Source organism: Lepidochelys olivacea (genome assembly GCF_965140295.1).
Source record: "Lepidochelys olivacea isolate rLepOli2 genome assembly, chromosome: 7".
NCBI classification, from domain to species: Eukaryota; Metazoa; Chordata; order Testudines; family Cheloniidae; genus Lepidochelys; species Lepidochelys olivacea.
In genome coordinates, this window is record NC_140417.1 from 24,484,409 (window position 1) to 24,512,103 (window position 27,695).

The 27,695-nt window shown below is 44.7% G+C and overlaps 1 protein-coding gene across 2 annotated transcripts in view; it reads right to left on the reverse strand.

The window, feature by feature from the left end:
- Positions 1-27,695, reverse strand: part of NCKIPSD (NCK interacting protein with SH3 domain) — a 101,200-nt gene that overhangs the window by 24,045 nt on the left and 49,460 nt on the right. For both annotated transcript variants that reach the window (XM_084633052.1, XM_084633051.1), the window contains exons 4-6: positions 24,022-24,109; positions 20,872-21,500; positions 1,316-1,486 (exon numbers count right to left, since the gene is read on the reverse strand). In XM_084633052.1, coding sequence (XP_084489178.1) covers positions 1,316-1,486; positions 20,872-21,500; positions 24,022-24,109 — 888 coding nt within the window. The remainder of the gene's footprint in view (positions 1-1,315; positions 1,487-20,871; positions 21,501-24,021; positions 24,110-27,695) is intronic.

A 27,695-nucleotide genomic window follows, 5' to 3' on the forward strand; every position in this document is an offset into this window, starting at 1 on the left:
ACACCATTTTGGTTATGCCTGTATTGTCTGCCTCAAACTTGGCAGATCTCACCCTGCAGAATTAGTGGGGGGAGGGACGAAACATGGAGGAAGCTGGATTAAACCCATCTGATGAGCTGTATGTTTTAGGGCTGGTCTTCACTTAAAAATTAGATCAACCTAGCTACGTCACTCAGGGCTGTGAAAATCTTCATGCCTTAAGTGCTGACATAGCCCCAATTGTGGATGCAGCTAGGTGGACAGAAAAATTATTCTGTCAACCTAGCTACTGTCTCTTGGAGAGATGGATTGAGGACATCAACAGAAAACCCGCTCCTGTTGACACGGCAAGCATCTACACGAAAGCACAGCTGTAGCTCCATAGACGTGCTGCTTTATCGTCCGCAGTATAGACGTGTCCTTGGAGAAGCAGGTGAAACTCATGCGCTTCAGAATGAATTAAGAGTTAGGACCTTCTACGCTGGCCTTCACACAGTGCTTGCTGGAAGCCATGTTTTCAAACAGCCCCAATAACACTTTTCATGCAGTTTAAAGGCCAGCATGGGCAGGGCAAGGCAGTGTTAGCACGCTGGTAGGGCTTAGGATAGAACACTGATATTGTTTGGCCTGCGCATGCTGGCCAGCCAAATCATGAAACAAGTTTCCAATGGAACAGTGTTCAACTGAGCTTGCAGTGCATCTGGAGAGGAGGTTTTTGGTGGCTATTTATTTATTTACTTTTTAAAGATGGGTGAATAAAGAACTGAGCACTGTAAAACATGGGTGGATGATAATTTTGCAAGGTGGATTTAAACATGGTTCCTAAGCACGACAGACCCCAGGCAGACAAAGCCTTATTCAGAATCTTGCAACTTAAGTCCCAGGCTGCATTACAGTAGATATACATACATATGGTAGGGCTTGTTTAACACACGTTATTAATAAATGGAAACATAATCCCTTGAACATCTGTCCGAAGATTTCACTAAGGGCTTGTCTACAGGGTGAGTTAGAGCGGCACAACCCAGGGTATGACTCTACAATGCCCCAGCTTGCTCCACTGTAACTCACTGTGTGGACACTGCTATAGAGCAGCAAAAGTCCCACAGTGTGCCTTAGCATACTGTGCTTTCAAGTCATACTCCAGGACCCTTATTGCACTGTAGCAGTGACCAAACAGCGACTTACTTTGTGGCAAGCTGGTGCACTGTTGAATCGCGCCTGGCTTGCCAAACACTAACGCTCCACACAGACAAGCCCTAAGGAAAGAATATTGAGAGAGGAAATCTACAAGGGAATCTCAGCTTCACTAAACCTACTTAAGAAAGCAACCCACCAGAATACGGAGAAGCTCTTCCAAATAGCAGCAGATGACATTTTCATCCTCATAGAGTGCCCAGCTGCGCTGCTGGGCATCTTCTTTGTGCCTGGCCAGATCTGCAAAGATCACCTCAAGCCGCTGCTCATCATGGCAGATCTGCCCCGAAGGCAGCCCAGAAATCAGATTCTGCAAGAAGACAAAAGAAATACCAGTAATAGGGTTCCTGATACACAGCAGTTTTTTGGAGAGTAACTGTTTCCACAGGTATCCTTTGCCTCAGTCCTGACAGGTTACTTCATTCAAACAACAACTGGCAGCAGGTGGACAGCGAGTTTAACACCCCCACGCCCACCCGCTGCTTCAGCTTCCAAACACTGTTTTCTGGTTCTCTCCCCCTTCCATTCTTGCAAAGATAATGCAATTACTGAATCAGTGAAAGCAGGCTCCAGGAATGGTGCAGAGTCAGAACTCATATTTACATCTCCAAAACCTTGACCACAATGCTGGGGAGGCAGTATTGCTTTCAGAGGGTATGAAAATCATGCTTAGTTCTCCTTAGAGGCTCCATTGCAGAAATGTAAGGCTGGACACCAGAGCAGCTGGTTGTCTCAGTTGGATCAATGAGAAGCCTAACATCTGATCAGCTCCAGAAAACATTCTTACAGCCATGGAAATTTATACCTGGGGGTTGCATAGATCAGATAATTATAGCTTAGTACATAAAAATCCTTCCCTCTCTGTTAACAGGAAATGGGAATGCCACGTGTCTGCAAAAGAACACCTTTTATCAGTGCTTTGGAAAGACACTGCTGAGTGGAGAGGTTTATGCATTTTCCATCAGAGGAAAAATAATCTACAAACTAGCTTCTACTTGTTTTGACCACCACAATGTCAATTTCAAAATATTTACGGGGAAAAACCCAACAAGCCACCACACTGGTGGCACCACCTAAAGTGTCAGCTTACTTTCCATTTTCACTTTCCTAACATACAGCAGAGTAAGAATACTACTTTCCTTCCCATCTGAGCAGCTCAACACATTTTACAAATATTAGTTTAACTTCACACCACCCACTTGGTTGTATTATTCTCAGTGTACAAATCCAATGCCATAAGAATAAGATCACCTTCCTCCTAGATGCAGGTACTAAGCACATGAGATGTCTAAGCACATGGGTGGGCACCCTCTGAACTGAACAGGATAAATGCAGACTGCCAGGCCAAGAGCAGTAAGAGAAACTGCTCTGGTACTGGACGCATACCATACGACAACCTGGATTACTGGAGCCAGGTCAATCAGCAGCGTGCATAGTTCTACAAGTCACAGTTTTGTCCCACAAAATTGAAAGTTCAACCAGCAGTTTTTTGGATGTGATCCCATCAATACAGTTGTCATTTTTCCTGGACTCTGAACTGGCAGATTTTAATTTCACCTGCCAGTTTTGTCAATCATTAACAACAGATGAGTTCATATGAGTACAGCACTTTGAAGATGCTAAAGCTCAGTAAGTGTTAAGTATTAGGATTGCTGCCTTCTGGATTAACCTGTGCAGGAATCAATTCCTCTCAATTTGCTTAGGCTCTGTTTTTCTTTAAATAGCCAAGTGAGATAACAGTGCACCACAGCTTTATGAGTTTGTATGTAGTCAAAGATCAGTAAATCTTACTTTCAGAGCAGATCTCTCTCAGATTACTACTATTAACGTATCTGTAGCATTTCCCATGTACAAAATGCTGCACGCACACACAAAACCCACAAGAAGGCTGAAACCTTGCCCTGAAGAGCTTACATGCTTGAGACAAAACAGAGAGATGGAAGGTAGGGGACAGATTAACAACTAAAGAGAAAGGTGGCCAGGTGACAGCCAGCCACATCCTAATAGAATTTTATATACCACTTTTTTTCTGTAAATGAAAGTTTACCCTACATCTTGGCTATCAGCTAGCTAGTTTGCTGCGGCTATCATGGTAGAGGAGTGCCGTAGAGAGGGGTCTGAATGAGGAGACGGTATTGTCTTTGACGATTAATTCAGGGAGAAGATTCTATGATAAAGGGGGAGCACTGAAGGTATTGAGATGTCCGAGAAGAAGAAGTGGAGAATGGGTCAGGTTGGAAGGGTACAACACCAGAAGATGTAAGAATAGACTATCAGAAGGGGAAAAATTATTCAGGGCCTTGAAGGTAAGAACAAGAAGCTTGAACTTGATGAAATGGAGGGAGGAAGCCAGAAGAGGTTCAAAGATGGAAGTGACCTGGTCAGATTGATGGGCCACATTGATGAGAGAAAGGAACAAAAGGGAGTGGTTTACGAGGGAGCAACAAATATTGCCCTTCTCTGTGCAATGAGAAAAGAGATCTCCCCCCCCCATGTCGTCACTATTTAAATTTGGGAACAATTTATTTTTCATTACACATATGATACAATGCGCACCGGGCCGCCGACTCAAGAGAGACAGGTGAGGCGAAGAACTGAATCTAGTCATAACTTCGTTTTTGCCACTTATGCAGCACCTCAGACAGTAAAACCTTTGAGAAGTAACTCTCATTAGAAACCACAGCAGCACAAATTCATATTAGAGAAGAGCGCAGAAATCTTTTTAAAATAAAGCACAAATGCAGCCCCGTTCATCTCAAAGCATGCACTGGTAGCTGCCATAAACACTTCAAAATGTCAAAGAACAAGCTATTGCCAATGCAGCTGAAACCCAACAACCCTGAACTGAAAACTTAAGTGCAATGTTTAAGCTGTTTTAGAGAGACACCTGTTCATAATTTGCTTAGTGGAATTTGAGGTGTGAACTAATTAGGACCTTTTTTTACTACATAATTGAAGCACTGAATCAACATGTTCTTGTCGCTGTTAATTACACAATCTTTGTCAGGCTGAGATAATGAAGGAGGGAACGTGTTGGTTTAACTTTATCACAATCCACCGCATGCTCTTGAGAAAGACATCTTGGGACACTGTGGAGGGAGGAGTGGCCAGCTAGATTACCAGCAGGCTGGTGTGAGACAGAGGGTGACTGTCAGAAACACAAAGCACAATCTGATTACAGCAACCATGCTAAACAGTGATTTAAATCACAGAATCAGAAGGTAGATGGAAGATACCTACTTGGTCACATCCTTCCCTTTGCAGGTTGGTTTCTTTCAGCACAAGCTCAGATGCTTTGGCTAGCCCATTTTCAAGTGTCCCAAGTGATGGAACTTCATTGGGAGACTACTCTACATCCAAGGGCCAGCCCCTGTGAGGGGGTTAACTGTGGCCAGTATCTTAGTAGGTGTCCAGAAATATGCAAGTCTGCTCTTACTAGAGTTCACAGTCAGGATGCCATTTTAAATCGTCTGCTTGTTTTGATGATTAACTGAGGCTCTTCTTGGGCTCTCAAAACTCAAATCTATGCCTTTACAATCCCCCCTCCACAGGCTTTCCAATTCCAGTGAACATAAATTTGCTAATGGACATGAATAAGATCAATCTCCTAACAAAGTGCTCCAATCTGACTAGTAGAACCATACAGTGTGCTGTCTTAATGGAATCTCAGCACCAGTCTCATCTCCCCCAGCCCCAGCAATGAGGTCTGGTCTCTGCTTATTAAGCAGCTTGGCAACTATTACAGCCCTGCGGACACTCCATGAGGTCATTTCCAGGAATCAGACGGTTACTTGGGAAGGCAGCGGACACCTTCAGTGAGTGGATGTAACTGTTTTCATAATGAAATTTACTTTTCATTTGTTTGTTGTTAACAAAACAGCTGGTCCCCTCCAAATAGAAGGAGAACCATACACCACTGCAGGGCTTTCATTTCTGCTAAACAGAACAGGATTATTTTCAGAAACTTGTCTCTTGCCACCTCACTCCCACTGCTAACAAACAGATTGTCGATTCTGGTCTGCAAAGCTGTTCTTCCTGCTTCTTCTTCCTCCTGTTTTTGTTCCTTTTCGACTTCCCCCTTCTCCCCAAGCCACCAGTTCTGGAAAATCACTGGTGCTTTGAGTACAAACATCTTCCCAGAGACTCCCCTCCAGATCAGCATACAGCAGCTCTTCAGGAGACACACAAAAGGGACTCTCCTGTATTTCACTCTTTGCTATTATAACAAAGGCTGCCCTCCAGCCTTCATTTACAAGAGAGGGGTAAACCCCCTCAATAAGTAGCAGCTAATGCAGAGAAGAGCTAGTCTCCTCAACAGCTCTCCCCAGGAGACTCTAGTCCAGATTAACAGAGACACTTAATTTAATTTATTGAGCCAAACTCTCCAGGGTAACCTCTCTGAAAAAAACGCTTTCATTTAGGAGCGAGTTTTTCTCCCTGGCTGGGCATGTAATAATTAAAGAAATCTTCACTGGAAATATAATCCTGTTAGAGAGCAAGATTGTACTGCAGAGAGGCAGAGTCTGGTGCGTACAGATGTGCAAGTGTGTCACAGGGAGAGAAGAGAGGAGTTACTTGGCTTTCGACCACCACATTAGCTACGCTTCAGTAACATCTTCCAGACTTCACCCTTCAGGTGTTCCAGCCATCTGTAGGCCAATAAACATTCACTCCACAGATTTATTCAGCAGCAGATTTCTCTGGCTGATGGCAACCCTTGATCAAGAACGGCAAATGAGAAGATGGTGTTCTTAAGGGGTCTGGCAGTGACTTCCCCAAACCGGGCTACTTCTGTAGCAATTTAAGAGCAAAAGGCCTCCTAAGCACTAACAACTTTAAAAAAATATTCATGCCCTCTCTTAGTGAGATATTGCAAAAACCTTATTTGGCCTGTGCCAAGAACAAAGCTGCTGTACAAGTGCCTCTCAAGTGTTCACACTCCTGAGCTCCCCATGCTCCCGAACAAGCAAGGGGAACTAGCCTCCCTTACAAGTCTGCAAAAAGCTAAGGGCATGGCTACACTTGCAAACTTAGAGTGCTTTGAGTTAAACCAGCCTTTGTAGAGCGCAGTAGGGAAAGCGCTGCAGTCTGTCCACACTGACAGCTGCAAGCACACTGGTGTGTCCACATTTGCAGCACTTGCAGCGGCATTGGGAGCAGTGCATTGTGGGCAGCTATCCCACAGAGAACCTCTTCCCATTCTGGCACTGTGGCTTGTGGGAAGGGGATGGGGGGGCATTCTGGGTTCTGTCCCAACGCCCCATGATGCATCAGTTCACATCCCAGAAATCCCTCTGCTTCCATCCACAATTGGTGCTATCTTTCAACTTTTTTGTACTGCACGCTCTATCTTCCCTTTCGGTCTGCGGGAATGGAGCCCGAACTGCTGAGGAATATGCTGATGAGTCTCGCCAGCATATCACGTTTGGCAGTCAAGTTACTCCTTAAGATCCAAAGTGACAGTGAGGACTCTGACGATAATATCGACTCGAATAATGCATACGATACAAGACTGCTTGCGACATTCATGGACATGCTCACCACCGTGGAATGCTGCTTTCGGGCTCGGGAAACAAGCACTGAGTGGTGGGATCACATCGTCATGCAAGTCTGGGATGACGAGCAGTGGCTGCAGAACTTTCGGATGAGAAAAGCCACTTTCATGGGACTGTGTGAGAAGCTCACCCCCACCCTGAAGCGCAAAGACACGAGATTGAGAGCTGCCCTGATGGTGGAGAAGCGGGTGGGTATTGCAATCTGGAAACTGGCAACTCCAGACAGCTACCGATCAGTCGCTAGCCAGTTTGGAGTGGGGAAGTCGACCGTTGGAATCATGTTGATGCAAGTTTGCAGGGCCATTAATCACATCCTGCTCAGCAGAACCGTGACTCTGGGTAACATGCATGACATTGTGGCTGGCTTTGCACAAATGGGTTTCCCTAACTGTGGAGGGGCGACAGATGGGATGCATATTCCAATTTTGGCACCAGCCCACCTAGCCTCCAAGTATGTTAATCAGAAGGACTATTTCTCTATGGTTCTCCAGGCGCTTGTGGATCACTGTGTGTGTTTCATTGACTTTAACGCAGGCTGGCCTGGAAAGGTGCATGACGCACGCATCTTTCGGAACACTGGCCTGTTCAGGAAGCTGCAATCCGGGACTTTTTTCCCAGACCAGAAGATAACTGTAGGGAAAGTTGAAATGTCCATTGTGATCCTTGGAGACCCCGCTTACCCTTTAATGCCGTGGCTCATGAAACCTTACATAGGGAGCCTTGACAGCAGCAAGGAGCGGTTCAACAACAGGCTGAGCCAGTGCAGAATGACTGTGGAGTGTGCTTTTGGCCATTTAAAGGGCCGCTGGCATTCTCCGTATGGGAAGCTGGACCTGGCCGATAACAGCATCCCCGCGGTTATATCCGCCTTCTATACCTTCCATAACATTTGTGAAGGGAATGAAAGATTCACTCAGACATGGAACTCAGACGTTCAACACCTGAAGGCTGAATCTGAACAGACAGAGAGCAGGGCTATTAGAGGGGCCCAGCGTGGGGCTGCAAGGATTAGGGATGCCTTGAGGGAGCAATTTGAGGCTGAAAGCCACCAGTAATGTCTGGTGCCCTGCACAGGAGTAAAGTCCAGCAGTTCCAGTGTTAGTAGGAATCGGTGTTTGCTACGTATGATACACTGACTTGCAGTGCCTGTTGCTTTCCTGGGCTAAGGTATCTTTTACATTATGCAATAATAAAGAATGTTTTCAAAGCAAAAAAATCCATTTAATGAAAAGAAAATGCATTTATTGAAAATAACTGCTTGGGAAACACAAAGGGCAAGAGGGTGGGGTGGGGAACGGTACAATCACAGGTTTGTGTATGTCCTGTTATCATACTCAGCCTTCCTGTTTGGAGTGCTGTGCAGTGAGTGCTGCACTTCAGGATGGCTATACTGCATGGTGATGGGGGTTGAGTGCAGTGGGTAAGGGTCGTAGTTTGCAAGGCTGGGTGATGAAGCTACAGGTCTTGGAGGCAGCTGGCGGCGATAAAAACCCAGGATGTTGGGGAAAGTGGGTTGGCGGTGACATGAGGGCACAAGAGTTTTGGGACAAGGGCTGCAGTAGTGCTCCGCCTGCATGGCTACGAGTGCCTGGATTGAGTCCACTTGGCACTCCATGATGCTTATCAGCTGCTCTGTGTTTTGATGCCGGCAATCCGCATTTTGCTGGTGGACCCTCCTTTCACTCTCCTGCTACTCCTGCACTTTTTGATTTTCATTAAGGAAGTGCTGCATGATTTCATGCAGCATGTCCTCTTTGCTTCTACATGGCCTCTTCCTGATTCTTTGCAGCCTCCCAGTTGGTGATAACACGGACGGCTGAGATCTGAAGGTTGCATCTGTAAAGGCAAAATGCAACACTTAACAGAGGCAGCATTGTTCACACCAGACAGAGCAATGATTCCCGTGTACTTAAGGAGGGCAAGCACAGTCTACACAATAGCATAATTTGCCAGTCCTAAAGCAAGCACACAACCCCCAGGAGCCCCAAAATGGTGAGTAAGCACAGGGTCAAGGGGGACTGATTCTTTCATGGCTGTACTGTCCTCTGGGTTTCTGTGCCTTGGGGAGAGCCAACAACTGCAAGGGACCCCTATACTCACTGTCCCCACATCTTCCACAGGACTTCGTCCTGGAATCTCTCTCGCTGCTGAGGGTGACCTAGGAAACAAGGGAGGGTCTTCTACTACAATGTGGCTTCCGCCCTGGCCCATATGCAGCTTGCCTGTGTGCAGCAATGGTCCGCCCCGGCCCTTCATGGCACAGACATGTTAGCCTGACTGGGACAAGGACCACAGTGGCTCTCCCACGAAACCTGCGCAAGCGCATTGCCCAAGTTCTGGATGAGACCTTTGAAGAGATTACTGCCATGTGAGAGGGCACATCAATGCCCTATTCCGCATCTAGGCATGCACGCAGCCCTAACCCTCCTCGCCCCAAGAGCCCGCACCGAATAACTTCCTTCCCACAATAAAAGCCACTTACCGGAAGCCTCCTCTGGTGTTTGTCCTTCCGCAAGCACCGACCACCGCGACTGGCTGGGGTGTCTTCCTCCTCCTCCTGCCTTGCTGGACTGTGCTCTGAAGTGTCCATGGTGGTACTCGGAGTGGAGGTGGGGTCGCCGCCAAGTATCGCGTCCAGCTTTTTGTAAAAACGGCAGGTCACAGGGGCAGCACCAGAGTGGCTGTTTGCCTCACGGGCTTTGTGGTAGGCATTCCGCAGCTCCTTCACTTTAACCCTGCACTGCAGTGCGTCCCAGTCATGGCCCCTTTCAATCATGCCCCTTGATATCTGCCCGAAGGTATTGTAATTCCTATGGCTGAAGTGCAGCTGGGACTGGACAGCTTCCTCCCCCCGAACACTGATGAGGTCCAGCACCTCGCCATTGCTTCATACTGGGGATCGCCTGGCACATGGAGACATGGTCACCTGGAAAGATTCGCTGAGAGCACTGCACACCTGGCTGAACAAACGGGAAGGGGATTTTCAAAATTCCCAGAGAATTTAAAGGGCGGGTCTGATGGTTGGTCACCTGAGTGCAGGGCAGTAGAGTTCAAAGTGATGACCAGAGTGGATAGAGCAGGCATTGTGGGACACTTCTGGAGGCCGATCAGAGGGCACTAACAGGCCAGGGTGTCCACACTGGTGCCACAGCGCTCCAGTAGGGGTGCATCAAACTTTATTCCACTCACCGAGGTGGAGTACCAGGAGCACTCTAGCCGCGGAGCCAGAGGGCTCTACGTGCCTTGCTAGTGTGGATGTGTTGAGAGTTAGAGCGCATTGGACTGCTTTAATGCTCTCTAACTCACAAGCGTAGCCATGCCCTAAATGTGTACAGAGTGGAAAAAATTTTTCAACAAGACAGAAATGTCATTTGTTTTAAGCAACATGGAATTACAGAAGGAAACTGCGTTCAGTGCAAAGGGCAGATTGCTTCCAGAAGCAGCAGTACCGGGCAGAGGTGGAGCAACGGTTTGACAGTGTCAGCAATGAGATTTGCCACAGCTAGTTACAGAATGAAAGGTAGCAAAGTTCACATACATGCACTAAATGCATCATAATCCAGTGCCTGCAAGAATCCATCGGATGTTAATGGATTTACACACTGGTCCTTGTGACCCAGGGACCTCTTGGTGCCAACTGGCAGGGTGCACAGTGTTACAGGGATCCCCTCATTCTGGTCTCTAAATAAGTTGGTCAATGGGTGACATGCGAGGTCTGCACTGAAAGCCTGTTTCACACTGTTCATCATAATCATTGCTAGAGGTATGTGTGGATAATATGTAAGGAGTTATGCATACACCCTGATAATTATGCTCTTAAGGTATGCCAGCTGGGGCTGGCCACCAGAAGGTGATAGGTTTCTTTAAGGCAGGAGATGCTTACCTAGCTACATGTAAACTACGTACTATATACTTTACAATAGATGCCTGTTTACTGACAGAGCAAAATGCTAATCAAGAGATTGCAAAGTCTTCAGGAGAGATGCTCTGAAGGACATAAATAAGCAGCATAGGATACCCAATTTTACGAGTGAAGACAATGGAGGTTAGAACTACAGTAAAATCTGCCAGGAGCGACCTCTAATGGGAGTTAGAAAAGTGATTGCTTGTAACAGAGGTGGTCTCTCTGCGAAGGTTTGCACACCACAGCATAGTGATGTTCTGTGGCCTCTGCAAGTAGTCACTTGTGACAAGTGGTCTCTCTTCAGAGGTGATCTCTAAGACAGGTTTTACTGTATATCTGGGGGTGCAGAAGTATACACAGGTATCCTTCACCTAGAGACAAGCAGCCTATTGGCTTGTCTTATGAACTGCGCATCACAGCCAGTCTTGCTGTTTAATGCTGGGAGAGAAACTTTGGGTGAGCTGACTTATGAGACAGGCAAATGAATATCTTGTTAGTTAACACTTTAACTGGAGCCTAAACTTATGTACCCATTTGTTTACAATTTCCATTAATTCTACTTGCTTCTTCTCAAATCTCTATTTATACTTCTTTTCACTATAAACAAATTTTAAGTGCTGTAAGCTGAACTGAGAGGTGATCCTGAAGTGCAACTGGTAAACTGAGGTGTTCCATTCATTTAGGAACAGCAGATTGGTGAATTCTGAGAGTGTCCAGTGGAACAAGTTCTGACACTCCAGGGGGTTGCTTGGAGCATGCCTGTTGCTGACGTGTGCAGGCTGTGTCCAAACAGGGTTCTAATGTAGTCTGGCCTTCCAGAAAGCATAGGGTCAAACCAAAATATCAGCTAACTGTAAGCATGACTGGTCTAACATGGCTTGTGCCAATCCATGCTGGCCATCCCACTTAGGTTAGAACTCCTTTGACCAAAGTAGAGCTTAAAGTACAGTCAACAGATTTAAAGCTTGATTTTAATGGAAGTGCAGATTGATTCCGACTCCCATGTCGTAAGTGGAACATTGTGACACTGCAATTTTACAGGAGGCATAGATTAAACTTCTTCCAGAAGAAAAATGTAATGCACATTAGAAGGAAAAAATTAAACTACTCCTACATCTTATAGGGTTTTAAGGTAACTAATCCCACAGACAGAGCATCACTGCAGACAGCTCAGTGAAGACTGTTCAAAAAAGCAAACAAGATACTAGGATGGGTGAGGAATGGCATGGAGAAAAATATTATAATGCCATTATGTAATTTAATGATGCAGGCTCAACTGGAATACTGCGTGCAGTACTGGTCACGCCATCTAAAAAAGATGTTGCAGAATTAGAGGTGGCTCAGAGAAGGGCAACGAGAATGATTAGGGACTTGGAAAAACTCTCACAGGAAGAGATAGAAGATCGCAATTGTTTGCCTGAGAAAGGAGATGAATAATAGAGGACATGATAAAAGTATATAAAATAATAATTGTCAAGAGACGGTACATCAGGAGCTTCTGTTCTTGTAGTGACAGGGAAAATAAGTAGATATTAAATGAAATTAAAAAGATGTCAAATTCAAAACTGATAAAAGGAAACATTTTTTCACACAATGTGTAGGCAGATTGTGTAACTAGCTGTCACGTAACATGATAAATCACAGAAATGTAGGGCTGTAAGGGACCTCTGAGGAGTTATCAAGTTCAACCCTCTGTGCTGAGGCAGGATCAAGTAACCTCGACCATCCCTGACAGATGTCCGTCCAACCTGTTCTTAAAACACCTCCAATGCTAGGGATTACACAATTTCCCTCAGAAGCCTATTCCAGTGCTTAACTACCCTTAAGAGTTAGAAAGTTTTTCCTAATATCTAGCCTAAACCTCCCTTGCTGCAGATAAGCAGTCCTACCTTCAGTGGACATGGAAAACAATTGATCACAGTCCTCTTTATAACAGCCCTTAACGTATTTGAAGACTATTTAGTGCCCCGCTTCCCAGTCTTCTTTGTTCAAGACTAAACATACCCAGTTTTAAAAAAATTTCTTAACAGGTCAGGTTTTTGAAATCTTATTTTTGTTGTACTCCTCTGGACTCTCTCCAATTTATCCATATCTTTCCTAAAATGTGGTGCTGAGAACTGGACACAGTACTCCAGCTGAGGCCTCACCAGTGCTGAATGGAGCAGGCTAACAACCTCTTGTGTGTTTCATATGATACTCCTGTTAATACATCCCAGAATGTCATTAGCTTTTTTTTTTTTTTGCAACTTGCACCACACTGTTAGCTCACATTCAATTTGTGAACCATTATAACCCCCAGATACTTTTTAGCAGTACTACCACCTAGCCAGTTATGCCCCTTTTTGTATTTGTGCATTTGATTTTTCTTTGCTAAGTGCAGTACTTTGCATTTGGTCTTTATCAAATTTCATCATGTTGATTTCAGACCCATTTTTCAATTTGTCAAGGTCGTTTTGAATTCCAATCCTGTCCTCCTCAAGTGCCTGAATACCTCCCAGAATGGTGTAATCTACAAATTTTATAAGCATATTCTCTACTCCATTATCCAAGTCATTAATGAAAATATTGCATAATATTCAGACCCAGGACTAGCCCCTGCAGTAGTCCACTAGACACACTCTCCCACTTTGACAATGAACTACTGATAACTACTCTGAGTATAGAGTTGCAACCAGTTACGCACCCACCTTATAGTAATTTCATCTAGACCACATTTCCCCGGTTTGCTTATGAGAATGTCATGTGGGACTGTGTCAAAAGCCATACTAAAAGGTCAAGAACTTTGCCAGATTTAAAAAGGGACTAGTGGACATTTATATGGATAACAAGAATAACCAGAACTGTTCTAGTTAGTGCTAACACAACCTTTGGAAGGGTATTAAACCTCAGGGTTTAAGCCAATTCTGACTACTGGAGACCAGGATAAGCCCTAACATGGGGAGCAGATTATCCCCCTCTACCCACTAGGATTCTCACACCTTCCTCTCAAGTATCTGGTTCTGGCTACCATCAGACACAGGACACTGGACGAGATGGACTTCTGGTCTGATAAAGTATGGCAATTCCTATGCTTCTGAAGACTTCATGCAGAAAACAAAGAGTTAGGTCTTTACCCCATTAGGTGTTATCTTGTTCACCCCCACAATCCACCCGCTAAATGCAGAATTGTCCTTACAAAGCATTTGAGGGCTTCGTCTAGTCTATTTTTAGATTATTCAAGCAGTGCAGCACCTGAACTGGAGTTACACCATTTAAAATATATGGAATAGACAATTTTTCTTGTCTGATATTCAGCTCAATAAATCCTCAGACCAACTCCTCCAATTCCTGAGACATTTGTGTTCCTATGCATGCCAATTCCAATATATCTTTCCAATAGACATTGCAGCAAATACTTTTGTAAAAGCAAGATTTTTCATTTTCCTTCATTCTTATCACCTATTAACTGTATAATTCATTAATAAAGGAGGCAGTGACCATAGCCTAGACAACGTCAATGATTGCTTGGAGAAGCCACTTTGGGAAACCTGACTCACAGCAGCAAATCTCCCTAAGGAAAACATTCTGTCTTGACGTCATTTTATAATGGGAGGGCCTCTAGGTATCCTGAGCACACAGTGGTTGGTTAGTTCTGCTTCCCCTTTTAAGGGTTTGATGGGGAACTATGGCTCATTAGCAATCTGAGCTCACACTTTTAGAAGTTACTCCCATTACGAAGTGAGCATCAGACACCCACAAGACTAACTTAGGGGAAATGAAATGTCAGAGGCACAAGAGGTTATTTCCTCCTCCTAGATCAGTGCATTGCACCGGGTTCTACAGAAGAGGAGCACTATAAATGAATGGAAAATACCACAAGCAATTCAATCTTCAGAAGAGCATGCTGGGAATAAGCTGGAGGTAACAGTCTAAAATTGATTTAGTAAACCAGTGATTTGACTTCAAATTAAAACTAGAAGAATAGAAGAAAGGGCACAACTAATTAAAGAATGTAATACAAAGCTTGAAATGAGCATAAGATTTACTGTGGAGTATACTGATGCTTTAATCAATGATGTCTCACTTCACTTAAAAAAATACAGAATACCCCCATGGATAAGTGTTTGTACTGTATGAAATGAAAGGAGAGGATCCAAAGAGTGTTATGAAGTGTTTTTAAAAATATGCCCTTGACTTAAAGCTGAAAACAGCCACAACTCTGTACATTGTGTCAGTTTGTAAATAAAATCCCCTTGGGAACATGGAATGATTTGGTATGATCAAGGACATAAGCGTATAATGATAATTATTTTTGGACTCATCCACATGCAAAAGTTGTATTGTTTTAACTATATTGGTATAATGCAAGCAGTACAACCCCCTCCCTCCTCCCCCAGTGTGGCTGGGGTTATACCAGTACAAAGTTGCCAGTCCTACACGGTAACGTGAATAAGCTCTACCAATATAAGGGGCCTCTGTACCAGTATAATTACATCACACTAGGAGATGTACTGGCATAACTATTTTGGTTAAACATCCTCCTCCTAACCAAAATAGTTATACTAGTACAAAAACCGTGTGTGTAGACCAGGCCTTGGTGTCTACCCTCAGACAAATACTGCTGAAGATGTACTGATAGACTACATTTCTCTGGACAGGGGCAGTCTCTTTTGTTCCTTGTTCAGTCCAAGTACAAAATGAAAATACATTGCCCCCTCCCCCCCCAATGAATTACAAAACGTAATCCCATGTTTCTCTGATATGGCGACAGCTATAAGACAGAAGAGGGATCCTACTTTCAGGAACTTGGTACACAGTTTTCACTCTCACAACCCACAAAGTTGGAGATTCTTTGCAGAAATTGGAAAAAATAAATCTGTTTTCTCAGAGCATGATAAAGCTCAAGCTATTTTTAGAGGGCTGTTCAGGGTCCGAGGGAAAGGAAACTGAGCAAGAATTCATACAGTTTGGGCCAAATCCAGAACATCTGCATGATACATCAGTTACAAATTATTTCTGAATCTAGATCAGACAGTAAGTATATTATTACTGAGTTTGAAAGCAATTACCTGATTGGTTATGGCCACAAAAATGTGAGCTGTTATGATTACTTACGGGTGATCTTTTCAATGCAGATAATTAACTGGATTATTATTTGATCTAAATTTTGAATACCAGGAGTTTTGCAAATCTGAACATCTCTGAACAATTCACTGTAATCTGGCCATCAGCACTGGAACTCTGATCTTAGATGTTTATAGGGAACGTACTCCTTGCATTTAACAAGTGGGAGCTGAAACTTATTATCCCTCCATTCAAAGGTAATGGCTGCCTAGACATTTGTCTGTTTCAATGACTACTGCAAGATGCAGTCTTCTTTTATTTTTGTCTGTGCATGTATGTAATCGAGTGAGGTGGTGAAGGCTTGGTATTAGTTTATTAGGCATGAGTTCACGATGGTGGTATTACTCAAGAGGCTTGGGAACGATTCCTTAAATGGGTCAAAAAGAGGGCTGAAGAATGTATTGTGGAACAGCCCAGTATAGAGAGCAATAGAGAAACTTTGTCTTGGGGAAAACTATTTGAACCTTTATGGTCCTGATGGGAAGACCAACCAAAGAGTCTAAAAGGTGCAAAGTAAGTTTAGTGTATTCTGTGGTCAAAAAAAGGTGCTTAATTGTTACATCCACTTATGTTGCGTAACTATGCACACACTTACCCCTACACAGTAATTCTAACACGTTTGGAGAAAAATGAGTTTATGCACAGAAATTCTTCATAAACATCTGTTCATTACTCATGGTTCTATTTTCCTCCATTTACAGATGTTGCATTAATATTTGTTCCACTACCTGCAGAAAATAACGGCCACTTTTTAAAAAGGATCTGTACCACAACAACTTCTTCTCCAGTCCTGTGCTACCTCCATGGTTTGAAAAATTCTCAGAGAACCAACTGTTAATGGCTCAAGTTCTTTGGCTAATTCTCTTATGATATTGGGATGCACAGTACCCAGGTCATATGACTAATATATTTACTTCTTCACCCCATTGCTAAGTTATCCCCCAGCTGCTACCCAGAACTAACGCACCAACTCCTGTATCTCCCCTACATTAGGTACAGTATAGCAATGTTAATATTCCACTTATGCCCACCAAATCAGTCTGCATTATTTAGTACAAATCCCATCCCATTTTGCTTATTTTTCATTATTTCTCTAATATTTCTCAGTTATTCACCACCTGCTTAATGTTCACCAGTCGAGCTAAGCAAAAGTTTTGCCTCTGCCCTTTCCTATCTAGGTTTAAAACACCTGCTAACCAGCCCCACAAATTCTGATCTTAGGGTGCCCTCTCTGCTTTAGTTGAGACAGTCTAATCCCAAAGTCAGACCTCATCAGAAAAAGCCTCAGTGCATCTCAAGCCTTCCTGAATCTCACACATTGGTTTCTAACGCATTTCCTTCAGTTTTTCACTCATATTGGGCACCATAAAACTCTTGGATCTTTTCAGTTGACCAAACCGATTTTCAGTTCTCTTCCTGGATACTGAAAGTCATTCTTGCGCCTATCAGGTCCCAACTCCCTCATGTTTTAGGCTTCTACATAAAGAATTTGGGCATTTCTACGTAAGGAGATCCACCACCCGGGAGGCAGCATGCTCTCCAGTGGCCTGTGTCTGGTCACACATGGCCCAAACATGGAATGACTAATCAGCAATGCTTGTTGAACCTTCCGTGTTGGCAGTTCCCTTTGCTTGCTTTGTCCTCACTAGTCGGGATACCTGTCCTCAGACTTGCCTCAATCTTATCCTCCCATTCACGGTTGGAAGAATGCTGAATTCAGCACTTCTGCTGAAAGTTTCCATGCATTTGAAAGATCCAGCAAAAGCCTGCAGACTTTAGGAAGAAGTGATCCAGTGGTGGGCAATGGGAAGGCTAATACAACACACTGGCAGCCACTAGTTCTCTCTCCTTCCTCCCTGTGGCAGTCACAGTGTGGGAATGAACTCCATGGAGAAATGCTCCAACACCACCTCCTTCTCCTCTAGGATAGTAGCCAGCTATACTTCTCAGAGTAACAGCCGTGTTAGTCTGTATTCGCAAAAAGAAGAGGAGTACTTGTGGCACCTTAGAGACTAAACCAATTTATTTGCGCATAAGCTTTCGTGAGCTACAGCTCACTTCATTGGAGGCATACCGTGGAAAGTGTAGAAGATCTTTTTATATACACACAAAGCATGAAAAAATACCTCCTCCCACCCCACTCTCCTGCTGGTAATAGCTTATCTAAAGTGATCACTCTCCTTACAATGTGTATGATAATCAAGGTGGGCCATTTCCAGCACAAATCCAGGTTTTCTCAACCACCCCCCCCCCCACACAAACCCACTCTCCTGCTGGTAATAGCTTATCTAAAGAACAACACAATGCGGAACACAACGCCATCCACAGCCTCAGAAACAACTCTAACATCATAATCAAAAAGGCTGACAAAGGAGGTGCTGTTGTCATCATGAATAGATTGGAATATGAACAAGAGGCTGCTCGGCAGCTCTCCAACACCACTTTCTACAAGTCATTACCCTCTTATCCCACTGAGAGTTACCAAAAGAAACTACAGCATTTGCTCAAGAAACTCCCTGAAAAAGCACAAGATCAAATCCGCACAGACATACCCCTGGAACCCCGACCTGGGATATTCTATCTACTACCCAAGATCCATAAACCTGGAAATCCTGGGCGCCCCATCATCTCAGGCATTGGCACCCTGACAGCAGGCTGGTCTGGCTATGTAGACTCCCTCCTCAGGCCCTACGCTACCAGCACTCCCAGCTACCTTCGAGACACCACTGACTTACTGAGGAAACTACAATCCATCGGTGATCTTCCTGATAACACCATCCTGGCCACTATGGATGTAGAAGCCCTCTACACCAACATTCCACACAAAGATGGACTACAAGCCGTCAAGAACACTATCCCCGATAATGTCACGGCTAACCTGGTGGCCGAACTTTGTGACTTTGTCCTTACCCATAACTATTTTACATTTGGGGACAATGTATACCTTCAGATCAGCGGCACTGTTATGGGTACCCGCATGGCCCCACAGTATGCCAACATTTTTATGGCTGACTTAGAACAACGCTTCTTCAGCTCTCGTCCCCTAACGCCCCTACTCTACTTGCGCTATATTGATGACATCTTCATCATCTGGACCCATGGAAAAGAAGCCCTTGAGGAATTCCACCATGATTTCAACAATTTCCATCCCACCATCAACCTCAGCCTGGTCCAGTCCACACAAGAGATCCACTTCCTGGACACTACAGTGCTAATAAACGATGGTCACATAAACACCACCCTATACCAGAAACCTACTGATCGCTATTCCTACCTACATGCCTCCAGCTTTCACCCTGACCACACCACACGATCCATCGTCTACAGCCAAGCTCTGCGATACAACCGCATTTGCTCCAACCCCTCAGACAGAGACAAACACCTACAAGATCTCTATCAAGCATTCTTATAACTACAATACCCACCTGTGGAAGTGAAGAAACAGATGGATAGAGCCACAAGAGTTCCCAGAAGTCACCTACTACAGGACAGGCCTAACAAAGAAAATAACAGAACGCCACTAGCCGTCACCTTCAGCCCCCAACTAAAACCCCTCCAATGCATTATTAAGGATCTACAACCTATCCTGAAGGATGATCCAACACTCTCACAAATCTTGGGAGACAGGCCAGTCCTTGCCTACAGACAGCCCCCCAACCTGAAGCAAATACTCACCAGCAACCACATACCACACAACAGAATCACTAACCCAGGAACCTATCCTTGCAACAAAGCCCGTTGCCAACTGTGCCCACATATCTATTCAGGGGACACCATCACAGGGCCTAATAACATCAGCCACACTATCAGAGGCTCGTTCACCTGCACATCCACCAATGTGATATATGCCATCATGTGCCAGCAATGCCCCTCTGCCATGTACATTGGTCAAACTGGACAGCCTCTACGTAAAAGAATAAATGGACACAAATCAGATGTCAAAAATTATAACATTCATAAACCACTCGGAGAACACTTCAATCTCTCTGGTCACGCGATTACTGACATGAAAATTGCTATATTACAACAAAAAAAACTTCAAATCCAGACTCCAGTGAGAAACTGTTGAATTGGAATTCATTTGCAAATTGGATACAATTTAACTTAGGCTTGAATAGAGACTGGGAGTGGCTAAGTCATTATGCAAGGTAACCTATTTCCCCCTGTTTTCCTAACCCGCCCCCCCCCCCCTTCCTCAGACGTTCTTGTTAAACCCTGGATTTGTGCTGGAAATGGCCCACCTTGATTATCATACACATTGTAAGGAGAGTGGTCACTTTAGATAAGCTATTACCAGCAGGAGAGTGGGGTGGGAGACGGTATTTTTTCATGCTTTGTGTGTATATAAAAAGATCTTCTACACTTTCCACAGTATGCATCCGATGAAGTGAGCTGTAGCTCACGAAAGCTCATGCTCAAATAAATTGGTTAGTCTCTAAGGTGCCACAAGTACTCCTCTTCTTTCAGCTATACTTTGTCCATATGTAGCCATCCCCGACTTCATAAAGAAACGGGACCAAAGTACAATCCCCCAGAGTGCATTGGATCCTGCTGTATTTGTGCCCATTGAAGTCTTACTACTAGCATTACCCTCTGGATCTAGAAATTCTACTATCCCCCACAGCTCCTACCAACTAACCTGTTCGCTGTTAGTTTTACAGGACCCAAGCTGTTAATCCTGGCTCTCTCCCACCCCCTCATATGTAGTCTCCTGTAATGCCCAGCTCCCCTCCAGTCCACACACAATGCTTCTACAACCCAAGCTGATCACCAAACGGCTCTTGACACCAGCTTCTTCTTTTCATTCACTTATTCCCGCAAAGAGTCAGTTCTTAATTTCATAGCCCGTCTGGAATAATACCCTGCACAATGTACCAGACCGCCATTTCTCTGCTTGTTGCTAGCTAAGCCTACTTGGATTTTTTTTCCCCCTTAACTCACTCACTCACTCTATGATAGCCCATCACCTCTGCTCTCTCACTCATCTTATTTTAATTTGGACTCTTCTTTCCTCACTTGGGTTGGCCTCTGAGCTCCAGGAGCAAAATGCAGATTACTACTTCAATCACATTTTAATATTTTTGCCCAGTCCCTGTAGGGTGCCCTCTTGCCAGAGCTCAGCATTTCCTTTACCTTATTTTCCACCAACGAGATGAGGATCTGCTCCATGACGTTATTGGTTGCTGGGATGGAGCTCTGAATGTGGCCAATCACTACACCGATAGCAACCCGTGACAGCTCATAGCTGAGGTGGGTGTTCCTGCGCACCAGCTCGATCAGTTCCGCACCTATTGTCTCTGGCACAGACACTGCCTGGCTGCTGGATTCTGGTGCCAACTCCTCCAAAGCAACTGCCTTCTTATCATCAAGGCAAAGAGAGTTGAAGGCTTCTAAGCCCCCGGATGGAGCTAGAGCAGTCTTCTTGACTTGCAGATTCTTCTCCCCATCCATAGGGAGAGACCTCTGACCTGCTGTTTCAACAGGAGGTCCTGGGGCAGCCCTCTTGGGCTGTGGAGATTTGGTTGCACCACGCTTTGTTGAAGACCCATGCTTCAGGTGGGCTGAAGGACTAATATCCAAGCTGCGTGATATTGTGGTGTGGGCACTCCTGCTGGGGACAGGGGGAGGAGTGTTGGTGGGGCTGGAAGTGGCTGTTGGGAGACCTGTTTCGGATGCAGTGGAACCAGTGTACAAGGTATCAAGGGAAGTTGTGCTTATAGAGGAGGTACTGGAAACCGACCCAGAGGTGATTTCAACAGCATCTGAAAAGGAACAATTAAAAGGCCTTAGCAACAGCATCAAAGAAAAAGGGAAAAACAAACTGCTGCAGCAGAGTCTATTAAGAAGCTCATTGTGCATGCCACCAAAGCTCCTCTTCCTGGCTCGCTTATCTCAAAGCAAAATTGTATTAGGTCTCTCTGGAACACTCCAGTAAAATAAACTCTTAAGGAAGGGGAAGAAAGCTGTTCTGTAGAGATTCTCTTCAAAAGGTTCACTGTTTTACAGGAAAAACATAACTAGGAGAGAGGAGTCTCCTCCCCCTTCCCCCCCTCGGTTTAGACAATAACTTTTTTCCCCCCAAACATACTGCATGTAGCCAGTACTTTGATTGACGTATCTGAAAATTTCAAGGTACATAAGATTACTCATTGCAGCAAGCTTCTCCCTTCTTCTGTAAAGATCCTTCCCTGCAGCACTAACTGTATGCTCTGCTTGGCGTCAACAGCAAGAAAAAAAGCATTTGGCTGACAGGCGTGTGTAGTCCACTTTCTGCACTCTAGGTAATCTGATTATAAACCCATTAGCACATACCGCCCTTTCCCAGCCAGTACAGGAGTACTTGCTAGAGTATATTTCTGAGTGTTTTGTCCTGTCTAGTTTCGGCTAACTCTAGCAATGGTACTTACACCACTTCTCTAGGGAAACTAGTCCACAATCTAATCAACCTTACTGCTAGGATGTTTTTCTTAACATCTAGCCTAAATTTTTCATTACTCAATTACTCATATACTTTGCCCCATAACTTGTAAAAATGGGGCTGTGGAAACTTTTATCCCACACCCAACCTCTCACAGCTTGGCCAGGAAGATAGTTACTTGGGCAAAAAGTGGCCTCGATCAGCTACTTTTTGTGAATCCCAAATGAAGATATTTGAGATCTGTAGGAGAGTAAAAGTACTGCTTTAGGAACAACTTGATTCCCAAGGTGAATTTATTCTGATTTTGCATGCTACATGAATGTTCACCCAGCCATTCACTGCTCCTTATTGACTCCAGCTTATCCATAGAAAATAATAATCTCCTTAGTCAACAATACCTTAGGCAACAGAGCGTCTCTTGGGCCAAAGGGCCAGTCACCTCTGGAAGAGCCTTTTGTTTTTTCTGCTGGTCCCGGGTGATCTTTTGGTAATCTCACAATCTTACCCCCAAGTCAAAAGCCAGAACACTAGCTGCATATCCGTGGCTAAGAAGCCTGTCAATAGGCCTTCCACCCCTATGAATAAGGGAATAGTGGGATTGTCTACTTCAACTGTTCAGGCCAACGACATGTGAGGCTGAATAAGAGCACACATCTCCCATGGAGATCTCTACCATTCTTCATCTTCCTCCTAAAGATGATCATCCACATACTTCCAGTAGATTCAATGGAATAGATAATGGATTCAAGAAAATCATTCCCAAGGGTAGAAATTCTCACTACTGTAGTGTGGAATGGCTCAGTACCATGAAGCAGGTTGCTGCCTGTTCCAAATTTCAATGAACTGCCCAGAATGTGACAGATCTGTCCTGCACCCTGCAAGCTCATTTTACCCGACATTAACAAATCCTGGACTGAGTTTAGGGAGAACTAACATCATGACAATGTAACTGTATGAGCACAGTGTAGCGCTGGGGCAATACACAACCACCACAACATGAATTGTATCACAACAAAATAACGTTCACTCCTCTCTCCTCTACCCCACAGGTCTAACCCCTAAAGGTCGCAAATTAATTTTTTTGCTTAGTACTGATCCAGTAGCACTCCAGGGATCAATACTGCAAGTTCTCACTACCACCACAGCTACTGTACTTGCACTGCATGCACCTCTGATCTTCTCCTGGGTTAGGGGGAGAAGACACCATACTCCCGTCTTTTGCACAGGCAAGCCACCAACTATGCAAAAGTCTGACTGGTGTGGCCATTATATGAACAAAGAGTTAGATGGACAGCTAGCAAAAAGCTTTTACTTAACAGAGCAGTCATTGCATTAATAGTGAGTGCCCTCTGGTGATCTAATGGCATTATCACATCCAGATGGGGAAAAAAAAAAATTCTCATACTGCCTTGTTGAAAGATCCCTATGATACTCCTGAGAGAATAACTTATACAAGGACCCCAAAACACTGGTTATATCCTTATCACAACCAAGCAGAATATTCTAACGCTTCTTCTGCAAATGTTGTCTTCCCCCAAAATCCATCAGTTTAGGAAGTCCAGAGAACACCACGCCCAGCATCCAATGCGCCGAGTTGGTGGGAGAAGAAGCCACAGGTGCCAATCAGCCACAAATCACGCTTGAGGACCGAGGAAGGACATAGGGAAACAGTAGTCCCCAACACTGGAGTTTTAGGATTAAAATTGTGATGGAAATTTCAGCCCAACATCACCTGAGCAGAAATCCAAGAGATGCTTTTCTGAGCCAGAATTGCTGCTACCATTACACATCTTCCTATATTTTAGTTCAGTGTTGTCTGCCTCTTGCCCAACATGTGTATAAAAACCCCAAAAGCTTTTCCTTACTTCTATTGGGTGCGTCCATCTGCGCATTCTTGCGTTTCTCTGGTGGTGGGGGTGTTACAGGAGCAGCACGTCGGGGCTGTGGCGGGATCTAAAAGGGAACATTTTAGAGCAATCAAAGGAGGCTGACAATCAAGATACACTCCCTGTTATAAATCTTTGTGTGTATGTGTGCACGCACGCGCGTGTGTGTTAATTTGTCCTTACATCTCTCTCATCATTCTATAAAGATATTAATAGGCGACTTCCTGCAAGAACAAAGAAGAAACTCCGAAACCTTGCTTTATTTCCTCTCCTTGACAGGAAAAGCAGCCCTTGTTTAATTGCTATGTTCAGCAGCACACAATGTGTGTGTCAGAGACATGTCAAGCATTTACTCTTTTCTTATTCCAGATGCAATCCCACATGTTTACCATGACTTTACAGTGATCTCAACAGCCCCACAGAGGCAGCAAACAGTGTGCATATCTAAACACACTTTTGGAGAGATCCATTACATCAGCCACAAATATCCTTGCAGAAAGACAAAGCCAAGGACTGGAACTACGTAAATTCCTTCCTAATTCATACTTCCATAGCAAATCTCATACAGAGAGTGAGAAACTAGGGCTAAAGTAGCTGTGTGTTGCCATAACGCCTGTGGTGTTCCCTGCTGTGAGAAGCTTCAACTAGAGAGCTTCACAAAACGCCCTACAGCTAGTACTTCCCACATAATTCTCTCCTCCTGGCAATGGTTGTGGGTGGAACAACAGTGAGTTCCCCAAGACTCCTGAGTTATCACCTTTTCTTATGGATACAGGGACCTCACCACAATTAATCATCTTTATTGCTTAGCGTTTGTATGACTGCAGTTTGCTCTACGTAGGACTATGATCCCAGACCACTGGGAAACTGCAGCCAGCATTGAAAATAGCAGCCAACTTAAGTGGTGTTTCCCTCCAGGAAGGGCATTGCACCAGAACCCATTGAACTGCACAGGCTGATATCCATGTGGAAGCTAAAGGTGTGGTTCTGGACCTACAAAGATATATTGTTTGGGTCCTGACTGCCTGAAAGATGCCTCTATCCTCATGTGATATTGCAATGGCTGCACTCAGGAGGTGCTCACATTGGGACTTCTCGGATCAGATGGGAGGGACTAGTGCCAGTGGTCTCAATGAGGTGCATTAGACTCCAGCTTGGTCCCACAGAGCCCTGATGTGACAACACTGAGGCCATGCTACATTTCTTCCAGGCTTCCTCTTTAATGGTATTTGGGAGGGGAGGAGTTTATATTGATGGGCTGGGAAGAAGGTGGTCTTTTTTGACATACAGAAATTCAGTATGTTTTATAATGCCTGTAAAGCAAACAGGGTGGCCAAGAGTTCAAAATCACGAACCAGGCTCTCCAAAATAAGGAGATTTTAAGAGATAAGTTTTGGTTTCTTTTTTCTTAGCTTGTTTATGAGCCAACTGAGGACACATATTCAAGTTTTTCTCTGTAACCATGAGGGCCAGAAACGTTTGTTCTAAATGAAACCTGAGATGCTCCCATAACAAGACTCCAGTAGATAGAGCTTTATGAAAATGTCGCAAGACTTGCAATGTAATTGTGAAAGTTGGCAACACTGCCCTGAATAAGGCTTGTTAGAAATCTGAATGAATAAGAGCCCCAAATAGTATACAATGCTCTAATGGGACTACAGTGGCAAAGGGCTAACCACAACTGGCCCCACCATGCTCCATCTGAATTGCAGCACTAGGAGCACATCCCCAGCAATATTAGCAGCTTCAAGAACACAAAGATAGACTTTCCAAGAAGAGCAATCTCCGAAGCCTAATAGTGACACCATTCTTAAAGAGACTGCTTCCCCCAGACAGATCACTGCAATGCACTCCACACAGGCTGCTCTACTTGGAAGTCCCAGCTGCCTGCTCAGTGATGTTTCATTTCACCTGTGCTCTGCAATCTGTGCTGGCTTCTTTTTTCTTTCTGGGTTCAATTAAGGTGTCAGCCTTACCCACTGAACAGTAAACTAATTAGGTTCTGGTTACTTCAGACACAACCTCTCTCCTCATACAACACAGTGAAAGTGGAGATCAAATGGAAGCACTCAAGCTTCTGCTTAAGTGGAAAGGGGGTTTTGATTTGGAAGCAGATTCTTCTCAGTGAAAGATTCTTGATTGTGGAATCTGCTTTCCCCCCCTTCAGTTCAGGGCCCGGATTTATTAAGATCCAGACCATGCTCCTGCAGGTTGAAGGCTTGTTTCTCAAGGCAGAACTGGCCAGAATCCAGCACCACACCTACTTGCCTTTAAGAAATTATTAGTCTTTGGCCCGAAGACTGCACAGCTGTGAGAGGCACAATTAGAACAGAGGAGGCCCCTGTAAAATGCTGGCAGAAGCCCCTCCCAAGCTCTTGTAAGTGCAGCTGGGCTAAAGTCAGCCCCATCTTTACAGCCATGAAGCCGCTTAGCTTAGCGCAATCACACATACATAAAAGTGGCAGGTTTTAGCAGCCTGCTTTAGTTAGTTTAGAAGATCAGCATGCCACTATTTGGGGGCAGCCAGGGAAAGGGCTCATTCTAGACACTTCACTGGCTCCACTACCCTACCACTACCCTACACTACCAAATTTGTCAAATATTTGACCTCTATTCTTATAGAGTTGTGTTTGTACAGCAGTCAAAGTGTCATAGAACATAATCTATACATGGAGCTCTGGAAATCCTTCCTGCCAAGAGGAGGCAAGATAAACTTATTTCTGCAGAATCTAATCTTCATTTTAAGGATATCTTTAAAAATAAGCCTTGAGTCCTCACAGTTGTGAAGGGAATGTGAGCAAGGCAGGGCCATCTTCCTGAATGTGCACAGAGAACACCCCGCACCTCTGCTGTTTGGCAAAGTTGTGAGCAGCAGCAGCGGTGCTGCGTGTTCTCTCTGCACACTGAGGAAGATGACCTGGCTGTGACGGATTCCTCCACCTTGATCACATTTGAAAGGCTTCCCTTCACAACTGTGAGTACTGGTAAATGGGCAGCAGAGTTTCCCGAATACCCCTTTAATTCTGAATAACTCAGTGAAACTGACCAAAATGCAATGCAGTGAAGGTGTCTATAATCCGGTGGATTCATATTGTCAATGGGTGGCAAAGCTGTGAACAGCAGCACAGGCAGGAGTCCAAATGAGAGGAGTCTGGAAGAGGGATAGAACAACAGATACTTCCCTTCTCACTCCCGTGCCCACTGGGCACCAAGAAGCTGAGTGGGTTAGGGCAGGCAGACCCACATCAACAGTCAAGATGACAGCCCCTTCCCTTCCAGCAGCCACTGAGAAGAGGCTGAGCTAGAGGCTTCAAATTGATCTGACACCTGCTATATGGAGACTTATACAAAAAAAATGCCTCTAGGCAGGGCCCAGGCAGGGCCCTGTAAGAATCTCAGCTGGCTCCCTCTTCCCAGCAGCTGGGGGTGGTGGCTGGACTTCTCTGCAAGGGCAAGGGACTCCCAAAACCATTCATTCCTCACCCTTTCTGTGTCCATCACTTCCTTCCTTCCAGACACATGCAGGATTTTGCTCTGGCCAACGAAGGCAGGTGTGCTGCAAGAACTAATCAATGCTTCTTCAAGCACCACCTGGAGAAGGGAAGGGGGCACTGAATGGTGATACTCCTATCCCACAAGGGTGGGCAGTAAGA